The 19,831-nt window shown below is 37.6% G+C and overlaps 1 protein-coding gene across 1 annotated transcript in view; it reads right to left on the minus strand.

Moving 5' to 3' along the window:
* Positions 1 to 19,831, minus strand: part of LOC140171132 (annexin-B12-like) — a 41,026-nt gene that overhangs the window by 4,219 nt on the left and 16,976 nt on the right. Inside the window, exons 5-14 of the mRNA XM_072194313.1 lie at positions 18,625 to 18,703; positions 16,029 to 16,177; positions 14,947 to 15,028; positions 14,370 to 14,464; positions 11,910 to 12,023; positions 9,531 to 9,621; positions 8,142 to 8,278; positions 4,120 to 4,309; positions 2,949 to 3,007; positions 1,437 to 1,559 (exon numbers count right to left, since the gene is read on the minus strand). Of these exons, the coding sequence (XP_072050414.1) occupies positions 1,437 to 1,559; positions 2,949 to 3,007; positions 4,120 to 4,309; positions 8,142 to 8,278; positions 9,531 to 9,621; positions 11,910 to 12,023; positions 14,370 to 14,464; positions 14,947 to 15,028; positions 16,029 to 16,177; positions 18,625 to 18,703 (1,119 nt within the window). The remainder of the gene's footprint in view (positions 1 to 1,436; positions 1,560 to 2,948; positions 3,008 to 4,119; positions 4,310 to 8,141; positions 8,279 to 9,530; positions 9,622 to 11,909; positions 12,024 to 14,369; positions 14,465 to 14,946; positions 15,029 to 16,028; positions 16,178 to 18,624; positions 18,704 to 19,831) is intronic.

Below are 19,831 nucleotides of genomic sequence, written 5' to 3' on the forward strand. Positions count from 1 at the left end.
TTGAGCATCTTGTATAACTCCTATCATTGGGTCATCATCACAACTAATCTTTGGTTCACCTCAAGTTTGGTAGTGACATACAGGGTGTCTCAGAAAAAATTACCGGGCAAATGAATTTGGACGTAAGTCGAAAAATGGACATCAAAATCCAAAAATCTAAACATCAGCGTATAGACCATCTTATTCTGCATCTTATATGCCAATTTTATTGGAATCGGTTGACTGATTGCGAAGAAATGAGCGATTACATAACGCATGTGCCAATTCACTTCATTCCAAGTTTGAAAGAAAGATCATTCAACACAATGCGTAGCACTAATGGTTAAACTGTCAACGGACTTCATATTTTGTTCTATGATATCCTTTTTGTTCTTTTTAAACAACCTATTTCTTGAAAAACATTTAATTAGGTTTTGTTCAAATTTGAAAACCTGCACGATATTGAAAGTGAAAGCTTGCATGTAAGATGATGCTCGCTATTTGTAAATATCTTTTTTCGTTAATGTTGATTTAAATGTTGCATAAAGAATTACTACATAAAGAATTCCAGCTGGCTTAAAAATTTCTCACACACATTAATGTTTTCGGAAGAAATTGATGTGCAAAGCTCCTGTTGCTCAAACTTGGAATGAACTGCATTGATGCACGCATTATACAATCGTTCATTTCTTCGGAACCAGTCAACTGAATCAAACAAAATTTTCGTATGTGATGCACAACAAAATAGGCTATGCGCTACATTTTGAATGTTGTGATTCTGATGTCTATTTCTCGAATTACAGTCAATTTTATTCACTCGGTAATTTTTTCTGGGACACCCTGTACATGCATATTTCACTGGGCGCATATCAAATCCCACAATTAAGTTCGTGCAGAGCATACAGACACATGTACATGGTGTTTGTAGCAAACCATATATAGCTTAGTTCCTGCAGCATAGTGCATACCATGCTAGTGCCTACTAGGCTACAGGATTGCGTGTATTAAAAAAATTCCACATAGTTTGGATGTTTTTCTGGGCTACACCAACTTTGGATTTTGCCAAAACTTGCCATCTGTTATGTCCCATATCACTCCTGCACTGCGTATTGTGAACATTTTTTTGTCATTTTGTAATAACGAAAGACTGAAAATGTGCCAAATAGCATTTGTGTGACAATTTAGACTACATGTATGTACTATTTTACCATTCTGGTTTTCTTCTTCAGTTAAGTCAGAAAAAACATCTAGAAAAAGTGCTGTTGCTAGTGTGGGTAGCACATATACCTTGAATTTACAAGTGTATGTCTTCTCTGACGTTAAATCAATGTCCAAACAGTCAGAGCAACCTACATCTGGACTACATCACACCCTAACATGCAAAATATGTCTAACACTTTTGCATTTTATTTATGAATACACAAATATTAAGTCCTAAACAAGTAATTCAAACTCACCGCTATAAATTTTCCCAGAGTCTGGTTGTATTGCCTGTGGAATTCCTGCTTGATCTCTACCATATCTATCTCACATCGAGATACTACTATACGTACTAATGTGTCATCATCAGTGCCAAGACCCTGCAGAAAAATATAATAAACAGTTTAACAGGCGCTGTTTGCTCTGAGGGAGCGCATGCTGAGTGTACTTGCCTCTAGTGCATAAGGCCTCAGGTTAATTTCTAGCTAGTTTGATCAGCTCGTAATCGGCGGGCCTTATAACATCGCGGATGAATATCAATATATTTTATTTCGAGAATTGTCTTCAGACATCTTGCCAGAAACATCCCAAATTATTAATTCAAGTCCTATACTTTATCATCTACTTTCTTTGATACGCCAATGTAAACCAGACAGGTCAACTTAAAAGGGCATTTCGTGATCCACAGCCTCATCCCCCCACTTTTCTCAAAAAAAGTTGAGATTTTTATATCACTGGAATACTCTGGCTACATAATGTTTATGTACTAAATATTTCTTGCAGATTAATTTGTTCAGCAAAGATATCGCGAAATTTGAATTTCGTTCTGGTGCACCAGAACGAAATTACAACGTATTGTCTATGGAGCTGTGTAATACAGATAATCATGCATAACTCACAAACGGAAATTCGGAATCAACTGAAATTTTGGGAATAGGCTTTTTTCGTGGATATGTACTGAAAAATGTCATAAAAAGAGGATGCTAGGATCACGAAATACTCCTTTAACTCTTAGCATGGGTCTACTTTTTGGTGTAGTGGTAAAAGCCTAACAATTCCTGCCGATTACCTGCTGATCAAAGTATAGCTGTGGCGACTTGCTGGGAAGGGTAAGTCTGAATTTAAATGGTGACATCTGTAGAGTACATAATTCAGACTTCTGCCTTCTCCACGGTGCATATAGATTTGGATAAATGGACTATTCCATACAAAATCCATACACCTCCTATGAAAGATATGACCTTAATCTTCCACACAGTGAGTGAGAATTTCAAATGGAGTCACCCATTCAGGTCTTCTGCTCCAAAATGGGCTATTCCAGTTGAAATCCATACACTCCCTATGGAAGACATGACTTTTATCATCCAAACACGAAATGTGAATTTCAAATGGGGTTACCTGAATGGGTGATTCTATTTAAAATCTACACCCCTTGTGTGGGAGATTAAGGTCATGTCTTCTATACCGGGGGTATGGATTTTAACTGGAATAGCCTAATGTATGATGAGAGTGCTATGAGAGGCTGTAAACCATTGTCAGTGACATGGAGAGTGAGCCATACAGTTGTGTACTAAACCCCTGTTTAGTCATGATGTTCACCACAGCAGCACTCACAGAGAAAGCAAATTTATATCACTCATACATAAATTCTAGACAACTGATTGGTTAATTACTGTTTGATATTTTTAGGATCAACTACTACCATTTGAGTATTTATCATCCTAACGATGCTTATATTGGCTTTTAGGAATTGGGATGGCAAAACTCACCTTCATTGATTTGTATAATTTTTCAGCAAAGTATTTGGGTGTGTTCCGTACACAGGAAACTGAAAAAATACAAAAGGACACACAATGTTAATTATTATCTACAAAGTGTAATTACTTACAAGAGCAATTATTGAAAGGTTTATGCTATATTGCAAAAGTAACTGTTTTTTCTCCATTGACATGGGGCAGGGTTTTTCTTAAGCGTTTTGCTGAAGGGATATAATCAATTTGTGTGTACCCTTTTAATTGTGAATTTTTCCTCTGAAGGGGTATAAAACATTGCCCATGGGGTAATTTTGGAAGACCTTTTTAATAACATGTGTCTCATTTCACTGAATTGCTGTCCCACAATTTTTATGCCAAGACGCTCAAGAACATAAAAAGTGGGGGGTCATAGATATCAAAAATTGTCTTCACCACTTATCCCCTTTAGCAATTCTTCTCTTTGGCGACATTCAAGGCAGATGTAGACCCTCTCAGGTCAAAATATCGGGTATTTCTATATTGAATCATGAAATATTTAAATGTGTATGTTTTTAGATTTTGTACGTGTTGCACTTTGGACTTGAATTTAAAGGGGTACACAAAGTGTGTGAACACGAGTATATACACACTATTTGTGCGTTACAGAAACCCTGACATGGCCCTACTAAATAGGGCCTAAAGCTGAATTTATACTCGATCGCCGAGCGATTGTGATGTACCGCTTTTCGAAAGCGATTGGCAATCGCAGAATTTTGCGATGCATCACCTGTCGCTTTTGCATTTATAATTATCATGGCGATAGCGATTGCAGACGACAATTAAAATATTCTAAATGCAACAAAATACATTTTTTTTTAAACAGCAGTTGCTGTCAATAATTATTGTTTTGAATGATTTCATCACCAAAAGTTAATAATCGAGAAAGGTAAATTAATTAGCAAAATAATACATCCTGATGGTTGTATACGATTAGTTGACACGTTTACGTGTAAAGCGATATCACTGGGAAGTTGAGCTTTTTTCAACTTGCAAAAGCGACATCGTTTTTGCCTCAGCGATTTGAATCGATCGATGGGCTTGGCGATCTGTAAATGTATAACACTGAGCATGCTGAGTATAAATTCAGCTTACTAGTGAAAAAAACAAACAAATAGCATGTGCACTTAGCACTACACATAATACATACCTATTGTGAGCATTCCTTTTTCTAGATCTCCTGACATTTCTCTCTTTATACTCTGTTCAATGCTATATTTACACAGGTTACTGTACTCCTCAAAGGTGGCATTGAGTTGTGGGAAGCTCCTTGATGACATGATCATGTTGAATGTGGATTCATCTGTGCCAAGTTTCTTCTCTCCGGCATCATATAATGCCTGAAAAAAAGTTTAGGCAATTAAGTTACAAGCACAAGTACAGCAGAAACACACAGATTCATTTGAAACTTGTAGGGTCAATAAATACCTCAATTATGAGAGTTCTTCCAGATCTTGCAATTGAGGTATTTCTCGTCACTATCAACCACTAATGTTGCATTGAATAGCAAATCAGTACAGGGAAGAAATGCATTGTGGGAAGTGCAAGATATCTTTCTTGACATTATTGTAGTCGCTTAAGGGGGTACTACACCCCTCGATAAAGTTGTGTCTATTTTTACATTTTTCTCAAAAACTAATAACACAGTGGTAACAAAAGTTACGTATATTATAGGGGCAAGGAATCTAATTACTACACTGGAATTTCAGTGACCCAAGACAAGCGGTTTGTTATTTATGATAAGAAATAAGGTACCATTAGGATGTACCCCATTTTCTATCATATATACTGAACCGCTTGTCTTGAGTCACTGAAATTTCAGTGTAATAATTTGGATTCCCTGCCCCAATGATGTACATAACTTTTGTTTCCAGTGTGTTATTATTTTTTGAGAAAAATGCAAAAATAGTCACAAATTTACCACAGGGGTGTAATACCCCCTTAAGTGATGTGTACAACGCACAGCAGAGTTCCCATTTATGTATGATGATATTACAGGTGTATAACACTTACCTTTGCATCAGCCTTGGCCTTAGCTCTGTCTACTCTAGGAGCTTCTGCTCTTGCTCCTTGTTACAGGTCTATAACACTTACCTTTGCATCAGCCTTGGCCTTAGCTCTGTCTACTCTAGGATCTTCTGCTCTTGCTCCTTGTTACAGGTCTATAACACTTACCTTTGCATCAGCCTTGGCCTTAGCTCTGTCTACTCTAGGATCTTCTGCTCTTGCTCCTTGTTACAGGTCTATAACACTTACCTTTGCATCAGCCTTGGCCTTAGCTCTGTCTACTCTAGGATCTTCTGCTCTTGCTCCTTGTTACAGGTCTATAACACTTACCTTTGCATCAGCCTTGGCCTTAGCTCTGTCTACTCTAGGATCTTCTGCTCTGGCTCCTTGTTACAGGTCTATAACACTTACCTTTGCATCAGCCTTGGCCTTAGCCCTGTCTACTCTAGGATCTTCTGCTCTTGCTCCTTGTTACAGGTCTATAACACTTACCTTTGCATCGGCCTTGGCCTTAGCTCTGTCTACTCTAGGATCTTCTGCTCTTGCTCCTTGTTACAGGTCTATAACACTTACCTTTGCATCAGCCTTGGCCTTAGCTCTGTCTACTCTAGGATCTTCTGCTCTTGCTCCTTGTTACAGGTGTATAACACTTACCTTTGCATCAGCCTTGGCCTTAGCTCTGTCTACTCTAGGATCTTCTGCTCTTGCTCCTTGTTACAGGTCTATAACACTTACCTTTGCATCAGCCTTGGCCTTAGCTCTGTCTACTCTAGGATCTTCTGCTCTTGCTCCTTGTTACAGGTCTATAACACTTACCTTTGCATCAGCCTTGGCCTTAGCTCTGTCTACTCTAGGATCTTCTGCTCTTGCTCCTTGTTACAGGTCTATAACACTTACCTTTGCATCAGCCTTGGCCTTAGCTCTGTCTACTCTAGGATCTTCTGCTCTTGCTCCTTGTTACAGGTGTATAACACTTACCATTGCATCAGCCTTGGCCTTAGCTCTGTCTACTCTAGGATCTTCTGCTCTTGCTCCTTGTTACAGGTCTATAACACTTACCTTTGCATCAGCCTTGGCCTTAGCTCTGTCTACTCTAGGATCTTCTGCTCTTGCTCCTTGTTACAGGTCTATAACACTTACCTTTGCATCAGCCTTGGCCTTAGCTCTGTCTACTCTAGGATCTTCTGCTCTTGCTCCTTGTTACAGGTCTATAACACTTACCTTTGCATCAGCCTTGGCCTTAGCTCTGTCTACTCTAGGATCTTCTGCTCTTGCTCCTTGTTACAGGTCTATAACACTTACCTTTGCATCAGCCTTGGCCTTAGCTCTGTCTACTCTAGGATCCTCTGCTCTTGCTCCTTGTTACAGGTCTATAACACTTACCTTTGCATCAGCCTTGGCCTTAGCTCTGTCTACTCTAGGATCTTCTGCTCTTGCTCCTTGTTACAGGTCTATAACACTTACCTTTGCATCAGCCTTGGCCTTAGCTCTGTCTACTCTAGGATCCTCTGCTCTTGCTCCTTGTTACAGGTCTATAACACTTACCTTTGCATCAGCCTTGGCCTTAGCTCTGTCTACTCTAGGATCTTCTGCTCTTGCTCCTTGTTACAGGTCTATAACACTTACCTTTGCATCAGCCTTGGCCTTAGCTCTGTCTACTCTAGGATCCTCTGCTCTTGCTCCTTGTTACAGGTCTATAACGCTTACCTTTGCATCAGCCTTGGCCTTAGCTCTGTCTACTCTAGGATCCTCTGCTCTTGCTCCTTGTTACAGGTCTATAACACTTACCTTTGCATCAGCCTTGGCCTTAGCTCTGTCTACTCTAGGATCTTCTGCTCTTGCTCCTTGTTACAGGTCTATAACACTTACCTTTGCATCAGCCTTGGCCTTAGCTCTGTCTACTCTAGGATCTTCTGCTCTTGCTCCTTGTTACAGGTCTATAACACTTACCTTTGCATCGGCCTTGGCCTTAGCTCTGTCTACTCTAGGATCTTCTGCTCTTGATCCTTGTTACAGGTCTATAACACTTACCTTTGCATCGGCCTTGGCCTTAGCTCTGTCTACTCTAGGATCTTCTGCTCTTGCTCCTTGTTACAGGTGTATGACACTTACCTTTGCATCAGCCTTGGCCTTAGCTCTGTCTACTCTAGGATCTTCTGCTCTTGCTCCTTGTTACAGGTCTATAACACTTACCTTTGCATCGGCCTTGGCCTTAGCTCTGTCTACTCTAGGATCTTCTGCTCTTGATCCTTGTTACAGGTCTATAACACTTACCTTTGCATCGGCCTTGGCCTTAGCTCTGTCTACTCTAGGATCTTCTGCTCTTGCTCCTTGTTACAGGTCTATAACACTTACCTTTGCATCAGCCTTGGCCTTAGCTCTGTCTACTCTAGGATCTTCTGCTCTTGCTCCTTGTTACAGGTCTATAACACTTACCTTTGCATCAGCCTTGGCCTTAGCTCTGTCTACTCTAGGATCTTCTGCTCTTGCTCCTTGTTACAGGTGTATAACACTTACCTTTGCATCAGCCTTGGCCTTAGCTCTGTCTACTCTAGGATCTTCTGCTCTTGATCCTTGTTACAGGTCTATAACACTTACCTTTGCATCGGCCTTGGCCTTAGCTCTGTCTACTCTAAGATCTTCTGCTCTTGCTCCTTGTTACAGGTCTATAACACTTACCTTTGCATCAGCCTTGGCCTTAGCTCTGTCTACTCTAGGATCTTCTGCTCTTGCTCCTTGTTACAGGTCTATAACACTTACCTTTGCATCAGCCTTGGCCTTAGCTCTGTCTACTCTAGGATCTTCTGCTCTTGCTCCTTGTTACAGGTCTATAACACTTACCTTTGCATCAGCCTTGGCCTTAGCTCTGTCTACTCTAGGATCTTCTGCTCTTGCTCCTTGTTACAGGTCTATAACACTTACCTTTGCATCAGCCTTGGCCTTAGCTCTGTCTACTCTAGGATCTTCTGCTCTTGCTCCTTGTTACAGGTGTATAACACTTACCTTTGCATCAGCCTTGGCCTTAGCTCTGTCTACTCTAGGATCTTCTGCTCTTGCTCCTTGTTACAGGTCTATAACACTTACCTTTGCATCAGCCTTGGCCTTAGCTCTGTCTACTCTAGGATCTTCTGCTCTTGCTCCTTGTTACAGGTGTATAACACTTACCTTTGCATCAGCCTTGGCCTTAGCCCTGTCTACTCTAGGATCTTCTGCTCTGGCTCCTTGTACCATGGAGACAAGTAACCGACGGAAGTGACCGGATGTTTCTGAGACAACATCCTTTTCTAGATTTCTGCTGAATTCTGAATATCAAAGAAAGAAAAATAGAAGCACTTTGTTTGAATACAATATGTATCACATATGTAAAACGCAAAGCTAATAAAATCGTCGAGTGTATTACATACTGACGGATCTGCACAAAATCCACAGTGATGATGTTGAGATTTCACAAAAATTGTGAAATCCATACTGATGGATAACTTTGGCAATATATTACATATGTGATACGTACAACATTTTACCGTTTTGAAAATAACTTTAACTGTCTACTTTTAATAGACACATAAATTGCTGAACATTAATGGCAAGTTTATAATCAATGTCTAATAAATTCACCTACTCAACCTTTTCCTGATGTCCATTTCTTGATAAACTTGCTATTGGCATCCGTCACTTTGTAAAACACCCTGGGTTTGACATCCGTCACTATGTAATGCACCTGACAAATTTGGTGTAAATCTCAAAAAGATTGGAGCACTTTCAAATTGTTACCCCTGTGTGACCCTTCTTGACCTCTAGTGGTCACTAGTGGTCAAATCCAAAATGCCTCCACATCTTAAAATATACTCTGGACCACATATTTCATGTGTGGAAACTCTCATGCTGTTATCACTAAGTGCACAATTGTACCAAATTTGGGAACTTAGCAGCTGGTTTTGGTGAGGATTTGAACACGAGACCCTTTGTGTGCCAAGCACTAGGTCGGCGACTGGTAACCACAGGTGTTTCGCTGGGCAAGCCAACAAAACCATGCGTAGCGCAGTGTTAATATCACATAGTATCATGTTAGGCTTATGTATGATGTGCAAGGAGTGTCTCTCATTTTAACCTCTGAATTTAAGATTTCTTTAACATATTATAGATATAAGTGTGTTCTATTTAACAAAGTATTATACGATGCTTGTAAAACACTTTTGTCAATTGTTTTAGTGTTTTGTAGTAGGTTTTGTCACAGATACCGGTACTAACAATCACTCCCTGCGACAAATTAAACGGGGGCGATTAACAGCTCGCCATGAAGCCCTCGGGTTTGTGATTGACCACTCGCCGCTATTAAACCAAGATAAATTTATAAATTATGAAAGAACAACATTTTACCAACAATCATGCACTCACGCTCCGAACAATGGATTTGGACTTACGATTGGTTAAAGGAGTTGCCATGTTTATCAATGAAACACATCCAAAGGTTGTAAGTGTGTAATAATAACAATGCACTTATGACCTTTGTGCAATCAATGAACAAATTATACTCATTCAATATGATCACCTCACCTTTTTTGTAAGCTTCAACAATGGCTTTAATTTCTTGGTTTGTTCTTGTGCATAAAATCTCTATTAGGACAGCCTCATCTGTTCCGAGACCCTGGAGGAAAAGGTAACAAAATGTCATTAAATTGTAACAAAATGTCATCAACTTGTAACAAAATGTCATAAAACAAATATGCCTGAGTGATGAAAATGTGCAATGACTCTGTAACAACTTGTCCCTACTATGACAAAATCATTGGGCCAAATCCCAAATTGTACAAAAATGAAAATGTGTTTAAATTAACTCAGACCTAAAATGTGTAGGTCTTTTGGGAAACTTCATGTATATCTTCAATACGAAAGGTCAAAATTTTCATCCCAGCTATACACTCCAAGTAGATAGCATTTGATTGACAAAGTTGACCTAGTTTACTTTGAGGACTATTAAAAGCCAAAAATGTCAATTTTTAGTAATTTGCCATAAAACTTGAATTATATCGTGAATTTCAACAAAACAAAATTATTTGATATCATCAGGACATTCCTCATATTCAAATTTGGTGTGTCTGATGTGCTCCTAGGTCCCACCAAAAAAAAATTGTGTAAGGACGGGTGACCGAGCCCTTAATTGGATGCTAAATTCATTATTTGCCTCATTTGCATAAATGGAATATTCCAGTTGAAATCCATATACCCCTATATCGCTAATTCTACAAAATCCGGTGCCAATCCACTAAAAAAATTGAAAAAATAAAAGTTGTTCAAAAATACCTGCTTTTTTGTTTATTAAGAGTAAATGTATCACTACTTTCAGATGTAAAAAATTGCCAACACCACTTGCATATTTTTCTTTCAGGAAGTCATGATGTTTTTTAACACTAAAACTCAATGTAATGTGAGCTACGTTACCGACTACAAAATGGGCTGGTTTTACTCAATCCAAGGTCATAAAAAGCAATCTAAAGATCACTTGAGTGAAATGTAAAACAGATTTCACCATTTCATAGAAGTTTTGAAGATGCGTAAATGAGTGTGTAACGTAGCTCACAGTAACGTAGTTCACTGGTTTTAATGTTTTTAATGTGATTTGCGAACGTTAGAACGTTATGTCGGTTAATTATAATATAAATGGGGTTCGACCACTGGTAGCTTTCACATATTATTAGGAAGTACATCTAATACAAGTGCATACTACAGAATCCTGGTAACGTAGCTCACCAATCTTAACATGGTCGGTCGAAATTTCAATGTTTACAACATTTCTATGCCAAAATGCTACAGCATCACGATTTTTACTGTGATTTTTAAAAACTTACGAGTGTTTCCTTTCAAAAACCGCAAATTACATTGATACCTCTGTTTTACTTCTTTCCAATAACGTGTGTTAAAAAGGGGTAACGTAGCTCACAGCGTTTTGGTGGAAAGTCCAATTTATTTTAGAATTACACAAAGACGTTTTAATCACTAAAAAATAATGTTGATAAACAATATGATGGTGCATTATCTAATTAAAAAACAACAAATATGTAAAGAAATCGCATTTATTCAAAGAAAATATTCAGGGTTAGATGTGACACTTGAGCAGTGGAAACGCATTTTGAGCGATTTTTGAGCCTTTGCAAGGGTTAATCAGGCTGAAGAAAGCATTTAAAGTATGGAAAACTATATATGTCTGTGTAGATCTCGTTGAGTTCTACCAGAAAAACAACATATTTGATGCCCTAAATGCTCGACAAAGTGTTTGTGGACCAAAGAATGGAAAAAAGGCTATTGGCACCGGATTTTGTAGAATGAGCGGTATGATCTTACTCTTCCACACAGGGAGTGTGAATTCCAAATGGTGTTACCTGAATGGACAACTCTATTTGAAATCTACACCCCCTGTGTAGGAGATTAAGGTCATGTCTGCCATATGGGGTGTAAAGATTTCAATTGGAATAGCCCAATATTTGTTGGCAATTGTTGCATGGATACAATACATTACTTGTTGTGTACACTACACATCTTGTTTTAAATTTTTTTGCATGACATAAGATAGGCCAATAAGATAGGCCTAAAAATGTTGTTACTCGTGTTATTCCACTTGAAATCCACACACCCTCTAAGAAAGAACATGACCTTAATCTCCCACACAGGGGGTGTAGATTTCAAATGGGGCCACCCATTCATGGTAACCCCATTTGAAATTCACACTTCCTGTGTGGAAGACTAAGGTCATGTGTTACTTTCAAGGTGTATGTATTTCAAATAGAATAGCCCATTGCATCTAGTAGCAGGCACTACAATGCACATGAATGTGGCCTTAAAAGGCCCAAAACAGGCCGAAAATGTGTAAATTTGGACAACAAAACATCCTAAAATCAGGCAAAAGCCTGAAAATTCTCATGCCTGTAGTAGACCTACCTTCATGGCTTTCCTTAGTTCCTTAGCATCAAACTGTGCAGGTGTCCTCATTAAATCTAATACAACTCCTTCTAATTTGCCTTTCAGCTCACCTTTCAGATTTTTAATCAAATCCTGAAATAAATTGTGACAAATGAGAACAATAAAAAAGAGAACATCAGAAAAGTACACTTCATAAAGTTTGGATAATGCTGATATTTTTTATCTGGCAGCTGTGGTCCTGGGGGGGATCACTTCAATATTGGAGGTGACATATATGTTGGGCTGTTAATAAGGGCCTTTTTCTCAGCATCGCTATCCCCCAGGCTCCATATTTTGATAAATCCATACTCTATTATTAAAAAAACCTGTATTGGATCCGTCACCCAAAGTCCATTTTTTCCAACTTGAATGGCAACATCCATTCACCACTGCTTTCATTACTTGTTTTAAAATAACAAAGCAATTAATACAAGTAATACACTACTCTACATGGCCCTGTTGGGCTGTTTTTCAAATTATGTTTTCACCAGAGTTCTTACTAAATAAGGTCCAAAAGTCCATCTTTCATAAATAAGCCTATGTTTATATGTGACACGATCAAGGGAAATGAGTCGGATGTCGCTAATATTGATTTTGAGATATTGGCAAAGAAAGTGTTAAAATTCTTTTGTTTTATATTGTTTTCAGCGATTGATAAATTGATGTAACTTCACAAATAAAAGTCATATCAACATGGGGTTTTCAGTTTCTGAAAGCTCTAAATGTCCTCTTTAGAAACATGTGTAAAACTCATTTTCGACCAGGGCCGACATGTGACTCATTCCCCTTGATCATGTCACATATATTATTCTCTCACCAAAAGCCTCTTACTTTTATAATCTCAGCCTTACCAAGTATCAATTTCATATCAGATTACCCCAGATTCATGAGCATTATCTGTTACAATTGATTCCATAATACATTGGAGTGTTGGGAAAAAGTTAAAGAGCATTGAACCTCGACCATTGTCCAAAATAAGTAACGTAAAATTAAGCATAATCGATCTTTTCCTAACTGCATAGTTAGTCAGTGAACCAGTCAGTTGATAATAATACCTGTAAAGGTTTCTCCAAACAGTTGTGGAACATATAATAATCTCAGATCTTTTCAATGAAAATCCAAAACCAAATATATTAAATATGATATATTTAAATATATGAGCTTCAATGTTTATGAAATAATTGTGTCAACACTATCACTTCCCAAATTCCAATGTTTATATTGTATTCATTCACCCTGATATCAAAAGTTCATTTTGTTATGTATTCAAGCGGAAAAAGTGTACCATACACAGGGATCACTGTATACTATATGCAACACAAACAATACCTATAACCAATGCAGAGAAATCATCAGCTTTACGATAATATTGTAAAGGTTGAAAATTGGAGCATGGAAAGAGTGAAAATAAATGGAATGCAAAAAAAATACTTTTCACTTTTCCAGTACTACATTTCAGATTTTCCTTTCACCCAACCCTAAATTTTAATTGGTAATACAAATAGATAGTACACATTCTTTTTATACGTTTCAAATGACACAAATTAACCAAATTTGTCAGATCAACAGAGCAATTTTGACATGTCATATTCAGACATGAAGTCCCCCATTGGAATTCCATACAGCCAAAATAGCCAGTTGGGTTTCCTTTCACTTTACCTGGCAGCTATTTCAGCCTAAAATGGACAGAAATCTGACAGTTATTACTAATATCATTTCAGCATTATGCAGCATGAAGAATAACACAAAATTAAAATTTGATGTAAACCGTACATTATTTGGTAAATTTTTTTTGCGATTTTTAATTTTGAGTTTTCAGGAAATCGGGCTGTTCCAAATTTTAAACTAAAAAATCGGAACGAATCCGATTAAATTGGAACGGCTGGCAGGTCTGCATTATGGCTACACTGTTTGTCAAATGAAATAGCTGCTTCATACAAAATGTATTGTTGCTGCCAAATCCAATGTTAAATGTAATTAAGGTGTAGGGGCTTCTTTCATTCATTTGTTGCATAATAGCAAGGATTACTGCACTTAGTAAACAGGTGCATTTTTGTAGGATTGTAGATTAAATAATTCAAGCATTTTGCCAGGCAAATCTAAAGAAAAAAGTAACTCACTACTTAAGCTTTCGCCGTCTGGTCTGACGGCTTGATCACAACGCTTGACAGGGATGATTCAAACGCTTTCACCAGAAGAATAAGAGAAGCAATCCAAATTAGAAAGAAGGGGTCAAAGCAATCAACGCTGACGAGGGTATCGTCAGTATCGACCCACTGCTCAAAACAAAAACATCACCACTTCCGGGAAATGTCAACAAGCCGTTTAGCGGGAAAAGCAGTGGACCAAGTCACTTGTAATCAAGCGAAAGCTAAGTAGTGAGTTACTTTTTTCATTGGATTTGCCTGGCAAAATGTTTGAATTCATTACTACACTTACTTTGCCATACATAGTTTTGAAGTCAACTTCAATCTTTTGCCTTTGTGCACTTGTACACATGCTCATCACATCGATGATGGCTTTTTCGTCTGTGCCTGAAAATGAAAATGTAAATATTTGCCACAGATAATTATTATAGGTTTTTTAATACAAGTTTTGCTATTGTCCCCCTCCCCAATATTTTCAAACATATCCATACCCTGCATAAAGTAGTTCGAATTTCTATCTTACATTGAGGCTTAACATCAAAACAATATGTTTTGAAATATTGAGTTGTATTGCTTCAGCGGTGCTTCAAATGTGCATAACAATGCCCTAGAGGATAGTACATACTCTTCTGGTGTGGTACTGTATACGCTCAAATTTGCGCAGTGGTTTTATTTTCTTATGACTTGTATTTTATAATATAAGTTGCCAACAACTCCCAAGTTGACACCTCAAGCTCGCAAAATTGTCAGTGATACTTGAAACCGTAAAGATTAAAATTTGTTCAGTTGCAAGCAATCAACTTGTAATCCAGCACAAGGCAAGGAATTCTGTTTCCTGGCCCAATTGTGTTATGTAAGTTCAGACTTACCAATTCCTTTCATGGCTTTTCGTAGAACTTCTGCTTCTTGTTGACCATTGAAATTTGGCTTGTCCCTTACTGTTCCTGTTCCCTAAATTGACAAACATGACAGAATGCTTTGAATATGACATAAGACCAGGCCCATATAGCAAGAATTTGACATCAAACTATGTGATTTTATAGTACAGTGAATCTTTTTTGAATATGTGATGTGTATTCTCAAATGTTGAATTTATGTGTAGTATCTGCTTTATAATTCACTTGGAATAATAATAAAAAAGAAAAAAACAAGGCGCAGTTATTTATAGTATGCTACACAATGGCACAACACCGAGACATTTACAGGTTGTTGCTGACCACTACAGCACCATATCTTTCCATAAACCATTTAACAACAACTTCGGGACTTTGCAGCTTAGGAGCGCACACCCTAGATAATTGACCTTTGCAGCCAGGATCAGCTCCCCTAATTCTGTACAGGTTAAAATGAGACAATTAGCAGTAAAGTTCCTTGTCCAGGTGAATTTTAAGTGAACAATTTTTTCCACGAAAGCATACTAAACACCGCCAAGGTTCAAACCCACAACCTCTCGCACCATAGTCGAATGCCTTATTGATTGAGCTAACTTGACTACATGATAATGTATTATCCTTAAATTGACATGAATTCTGTAATCTCATTGGTTAAACACCTACAAACTCCTCATTAATATTTATGATATGATGCAGACAGGTTGTATTTTCTATATTACCTGTGTAATCCTTACATGCTTGCGTATGTGTAACATAACACACCAATATCCTCAGAGGCGCGCATACTTCACATGCATCATGGCTGCACCCAAACCCCCAATATTAAAAGCAATGAAGAAATTGGCCTACTTTTCAGTAAGATTATCAAACTAAATTCCTTTGTCAACAAGTCAGATGGTATTAGAATTCATGTTCGCTAAAGGATAAAACTGTTACCCCCATTTGTTCTCATAAAATATGGGAAAATATCTCTGGTCTGGTGCCGTATTCCATTCAGCCTTCGGATTCATGGAATATGATTCCAGACCATATTTCGTGAACAAGGGAGGCATACCTACCCTATGTATCTTCTGTCCACTACTGATATTCATTTTGGCCATTTGTTGTGTAGGGACTTGGTTAGCTGCTGGCATTGGTTTTCTTACAGGTGCTGCTGCTGGCGCTGCTGCTGGTGCTGCTGCTGGCATTGCTGCTGTTGGTGCTGCTGTAGGATAACCAGGGTTGCCAGTTGGATACTGGAACAAATAAGTAAACAAACAAATAAAAGAATATGAATGAATTTTAGAATATGGTTTGCTATCTCAAGAAGTACAGGTTATGTTTTGGCTGAGGACACTTGGCTTTCACATACTTATGCACACAGGTTTGAGAGACAAACCTTATTTTTTTGGTCTAAAATTAAGAATAATATTAAATATAATTTTGAATACTTGGCCCATGTCCATGAATTTTACAACTGCTATATTGTGAGATATGACAATTCAGGTTTGCACCTTTATTCAAAATATTTACCAAAGTTGATAATGATTTAAGAAAATAAAAACAGTGCTGTGATTATGAATTAGGATTTTAGGTCAAATTCTTGAATAGCAAATTGGGTTATGCAATTTCCGAACAGAGTATATAGAATGTATGCTAACCTCAACTCTCAGTCTCACATACATTTACATTATGGTGTAAAAGTGGAAATTTTTGCGCTGCATTTATTTGTGCACTTTTCGCATTCCAAGCAGTTATCACAAAATAAAAATGTGTGAATATTATTCTTTTTGTGTATAGTTCAACTTCATGGAAGCTTAGAATCGCAAATTTAGAAATAATTAAAATGGTTCAAAATTGGCAAAGTGCAAAAATTTACAGGCGCAAAAATGTCCACTTTAACAGTCACCCATAATTGCTCATCTGTTACCATGGTGATCATATATGATGTCATGATCATAAATGAACATCACTTTGAAAGTATATCAAAAATGAAATGAATTTCACAAAATATCATTAAAATAAAAGTACCTTGGGGGCTTGACTGTGGGGTTCTAATATAACACTCACAATTGCTGTTGTCATCCAACACAACAAATATGCCCAATTCCAATCGAGTGTAAGTTGGGACATCTGTGTAAATACATATGTATTTTAAATAAATAAATCAATCAATCAATTCCAACAGCTTCACATGTGCTATAAGAAAACTAGTAAAAGTACAGACTATGTATATAATATTATTCTATCTTCATTTTGATGTTAGATTTTGTCTTTATCACATTGCTTTCACATGAGAGTTGAACTTCATTTGCTCTCTCTTGGGATATCATGGCTGTGCACGCTATGCAGAATCCAATATATCAAAACAAACGTTTTGGGCATTTTCCCCCTCCCAAGGAAAATCATGCACATGGGGCGGAAATGACACCCCCATACCTGCCAACTTTTGAAAACTAGAAATAGGGACACTTGCGAAGAGGAGCGAGGCTCATGACAGCCGGTGTAGCGCTCATGACTACTGACCAGGGGCTTGCTTAAGGGCCCCTGGTGGGAGTCGAGGCGAGCCCCGAAGCCAGAGGGTTTCTACACATTTTACACTACAGGAGACACCATTTCTGAGGGAAATTACATTTAAATGGATTAAAAATAAGGTTATTTTTGAGAATACAAACCTAGATAACAGCCTTGAAGAATATCTATTATACATGCAATCTTCTTCAAGGCTGTTATCTTGACTTGTTTTCTCAAAATTATACCATAAAATATGCAAAGTAGGTACCTAAGCCCAGGCAATGTTAGCAGATTTAGCACCCCAAAAGACCACTTTTGACATAAAAACCTGTTTTAGACTTTTTTGAAAAAATGCTTCCTTCATCCTAAAAAAGTGGTTTCAAATGTTCAGTTTCCTATACTTTTGAACATGAGAGACATTCTTCAAAGTTATTTTTTTACCTAATAACAGGGCCTACGTGGCTGAAATTGATATATATAATCGCCATATAAAAATGATAATTCATCAAATTTTGACCACCCCTCTTTTTTTTTTTTATTTCCAACAAATATTTTTGGCCAAAAAAACAAGTTATAGGCCCTAAATTACTTGCTATTCAAGGTTGAAACCAGAGAAATACTGCTACTAAAAAAAAAAAAATTTGCCAATTTATTTTTACAAAGTTGGATAAAGTTGTGCATTTTAATTACTTTTGCTTCTATTGAACAGCTAACAATGTGTACTAATTCAATGTGTTCCTGACTGTTCAATAGAAGCAAAAGTAATCAAAATGTACAACTTAATCCAACTTTGTAAAAAAAAATTGGAAATAAAAAAAAAAAGTAGCAGTATTTCTATGGTTTCCAACCTTCAATAACAAGTAATTTAGGGCCTATAACTTCATTTTTGGCCAAAAATATTTTTTGAAAATTAAAAAAAAAAAAAAAAAAAAAAAATTTTAAAAGAAAATCAGGACATCCCGATTTATGACGTTTGGGGGGGCAAAAATCAGGATGTCCCGCCAAAATCAGGACACTTGGCAGGTATGCACCCTATCTCCTTTAGAATCCATACAATCCTCAGGTGTGTCAGCTTTGTTTGTCTCAATATTTGAGTGCAAATAATGCTAGATCATGCATCCCTCTGACATGCCATAATAGTAACTTACAGGGGGTGCCCTCCTGCATGAGGCATGGGCATGCCAGGTCCTCCTGGTGCTGCAGCAGGTTGTCTGAAAGCTGTGGTAGCTATTGCTGCACCCTGTCAAAACAAGAAAATAAATATATACAGTCAGTAAAAGTATAACTATATCCTTATCTATCTAGGCTTTTGTCATGGATCCTGACAGGGCTAGAATTTTAGCGAGAATCAGCGAATCAATTCTCACAAAGATTCTCATAAACAAATGTGTGAATTTCCTCGTCAACTTTATATATTAAAACAGCATTGATTGGGTGAGATCTAATGATTCATGGAAACAATCATTACAATTCTTGCACTGTGCTACAAAATTCTACCCCAGTCCTTAGACTTCATGTAAATTCCAAGCAGGGGGGAAGCATGGCAGCATCCCACCTTTATTTTCAATGATGCCATCCTGGTGGGGTCACTCAACTTGCAATACTGACCGCACGATCGTTACCAAAATCGCGGAAAAAGGGGTCATTTTTAGGGCTTGTCCACGGACAAAATTGTCCGTGAAATTGGAAAAATAGGGGTGTTTTATTGCACAAATGTCCGCGAAATTGAAAAAAGGGGTTCTTATATAGGGTGTCACAGAAATATTTGTATTTCAACAACCACCACTAATCACTATGTATCTCTGATTTATATGCAAGGGGTACTACTTGAATTCTGTGATGCCCTGTTAATTACTGAAAAAAACATTCATAAAAGCCTCGTCCTTGAAATGTTGAAATAGGGTCAAAATTGCAAATGTGTCCTCGGAATCTAAAAAATAGGGGTGTTTCAGAGTACTATTTTGTCCTTGTTTTGGAGTAAAAAAGGGGTAAAATTTCATGATTTGTCCTTGAAATCGACTGCGAAAGGGGGTAATTTGTACTTGTGGTAACGGTCCTATGTGTCCTCCCTGCCAGGGAGTGACCCCACCGGGGATGCCATATTAATCCTGCAAAGAATTGATAACACATTTTAGAATCATGATGCTTATGTTTTTGTACAAAATGCATGTGAAGTGAAGTTAGTGAACAAGCATGAAAGTATCAGTTAACGTTGTCGCTAAAATAATTGTTGACACATGGGTGAAGTGTTCTTCTTTCATATTCAAAGAAAGCACTGGTGGAGGAGACACATTGCAATGTTGCTGCACTACCAAAATTAACAGTAATTTGGTCACAATCAAGCTGGCAACTTTGGTCTAATTTTAAT

The sequence above is a fragment of the Amphiura filiformis genome, chromosome 15 (assembly GCF_039555335.1).
Source record: "Amphiura filiformis chromosome 15, Afil_fr2py, whole genome shotgun sequence".
NCBI lineage: Eukaryota > Metazoa > Echinodermata > Ophiuroidea > Amphilepidida > Amphiuridae > Amphiura > Amphiura filiformis.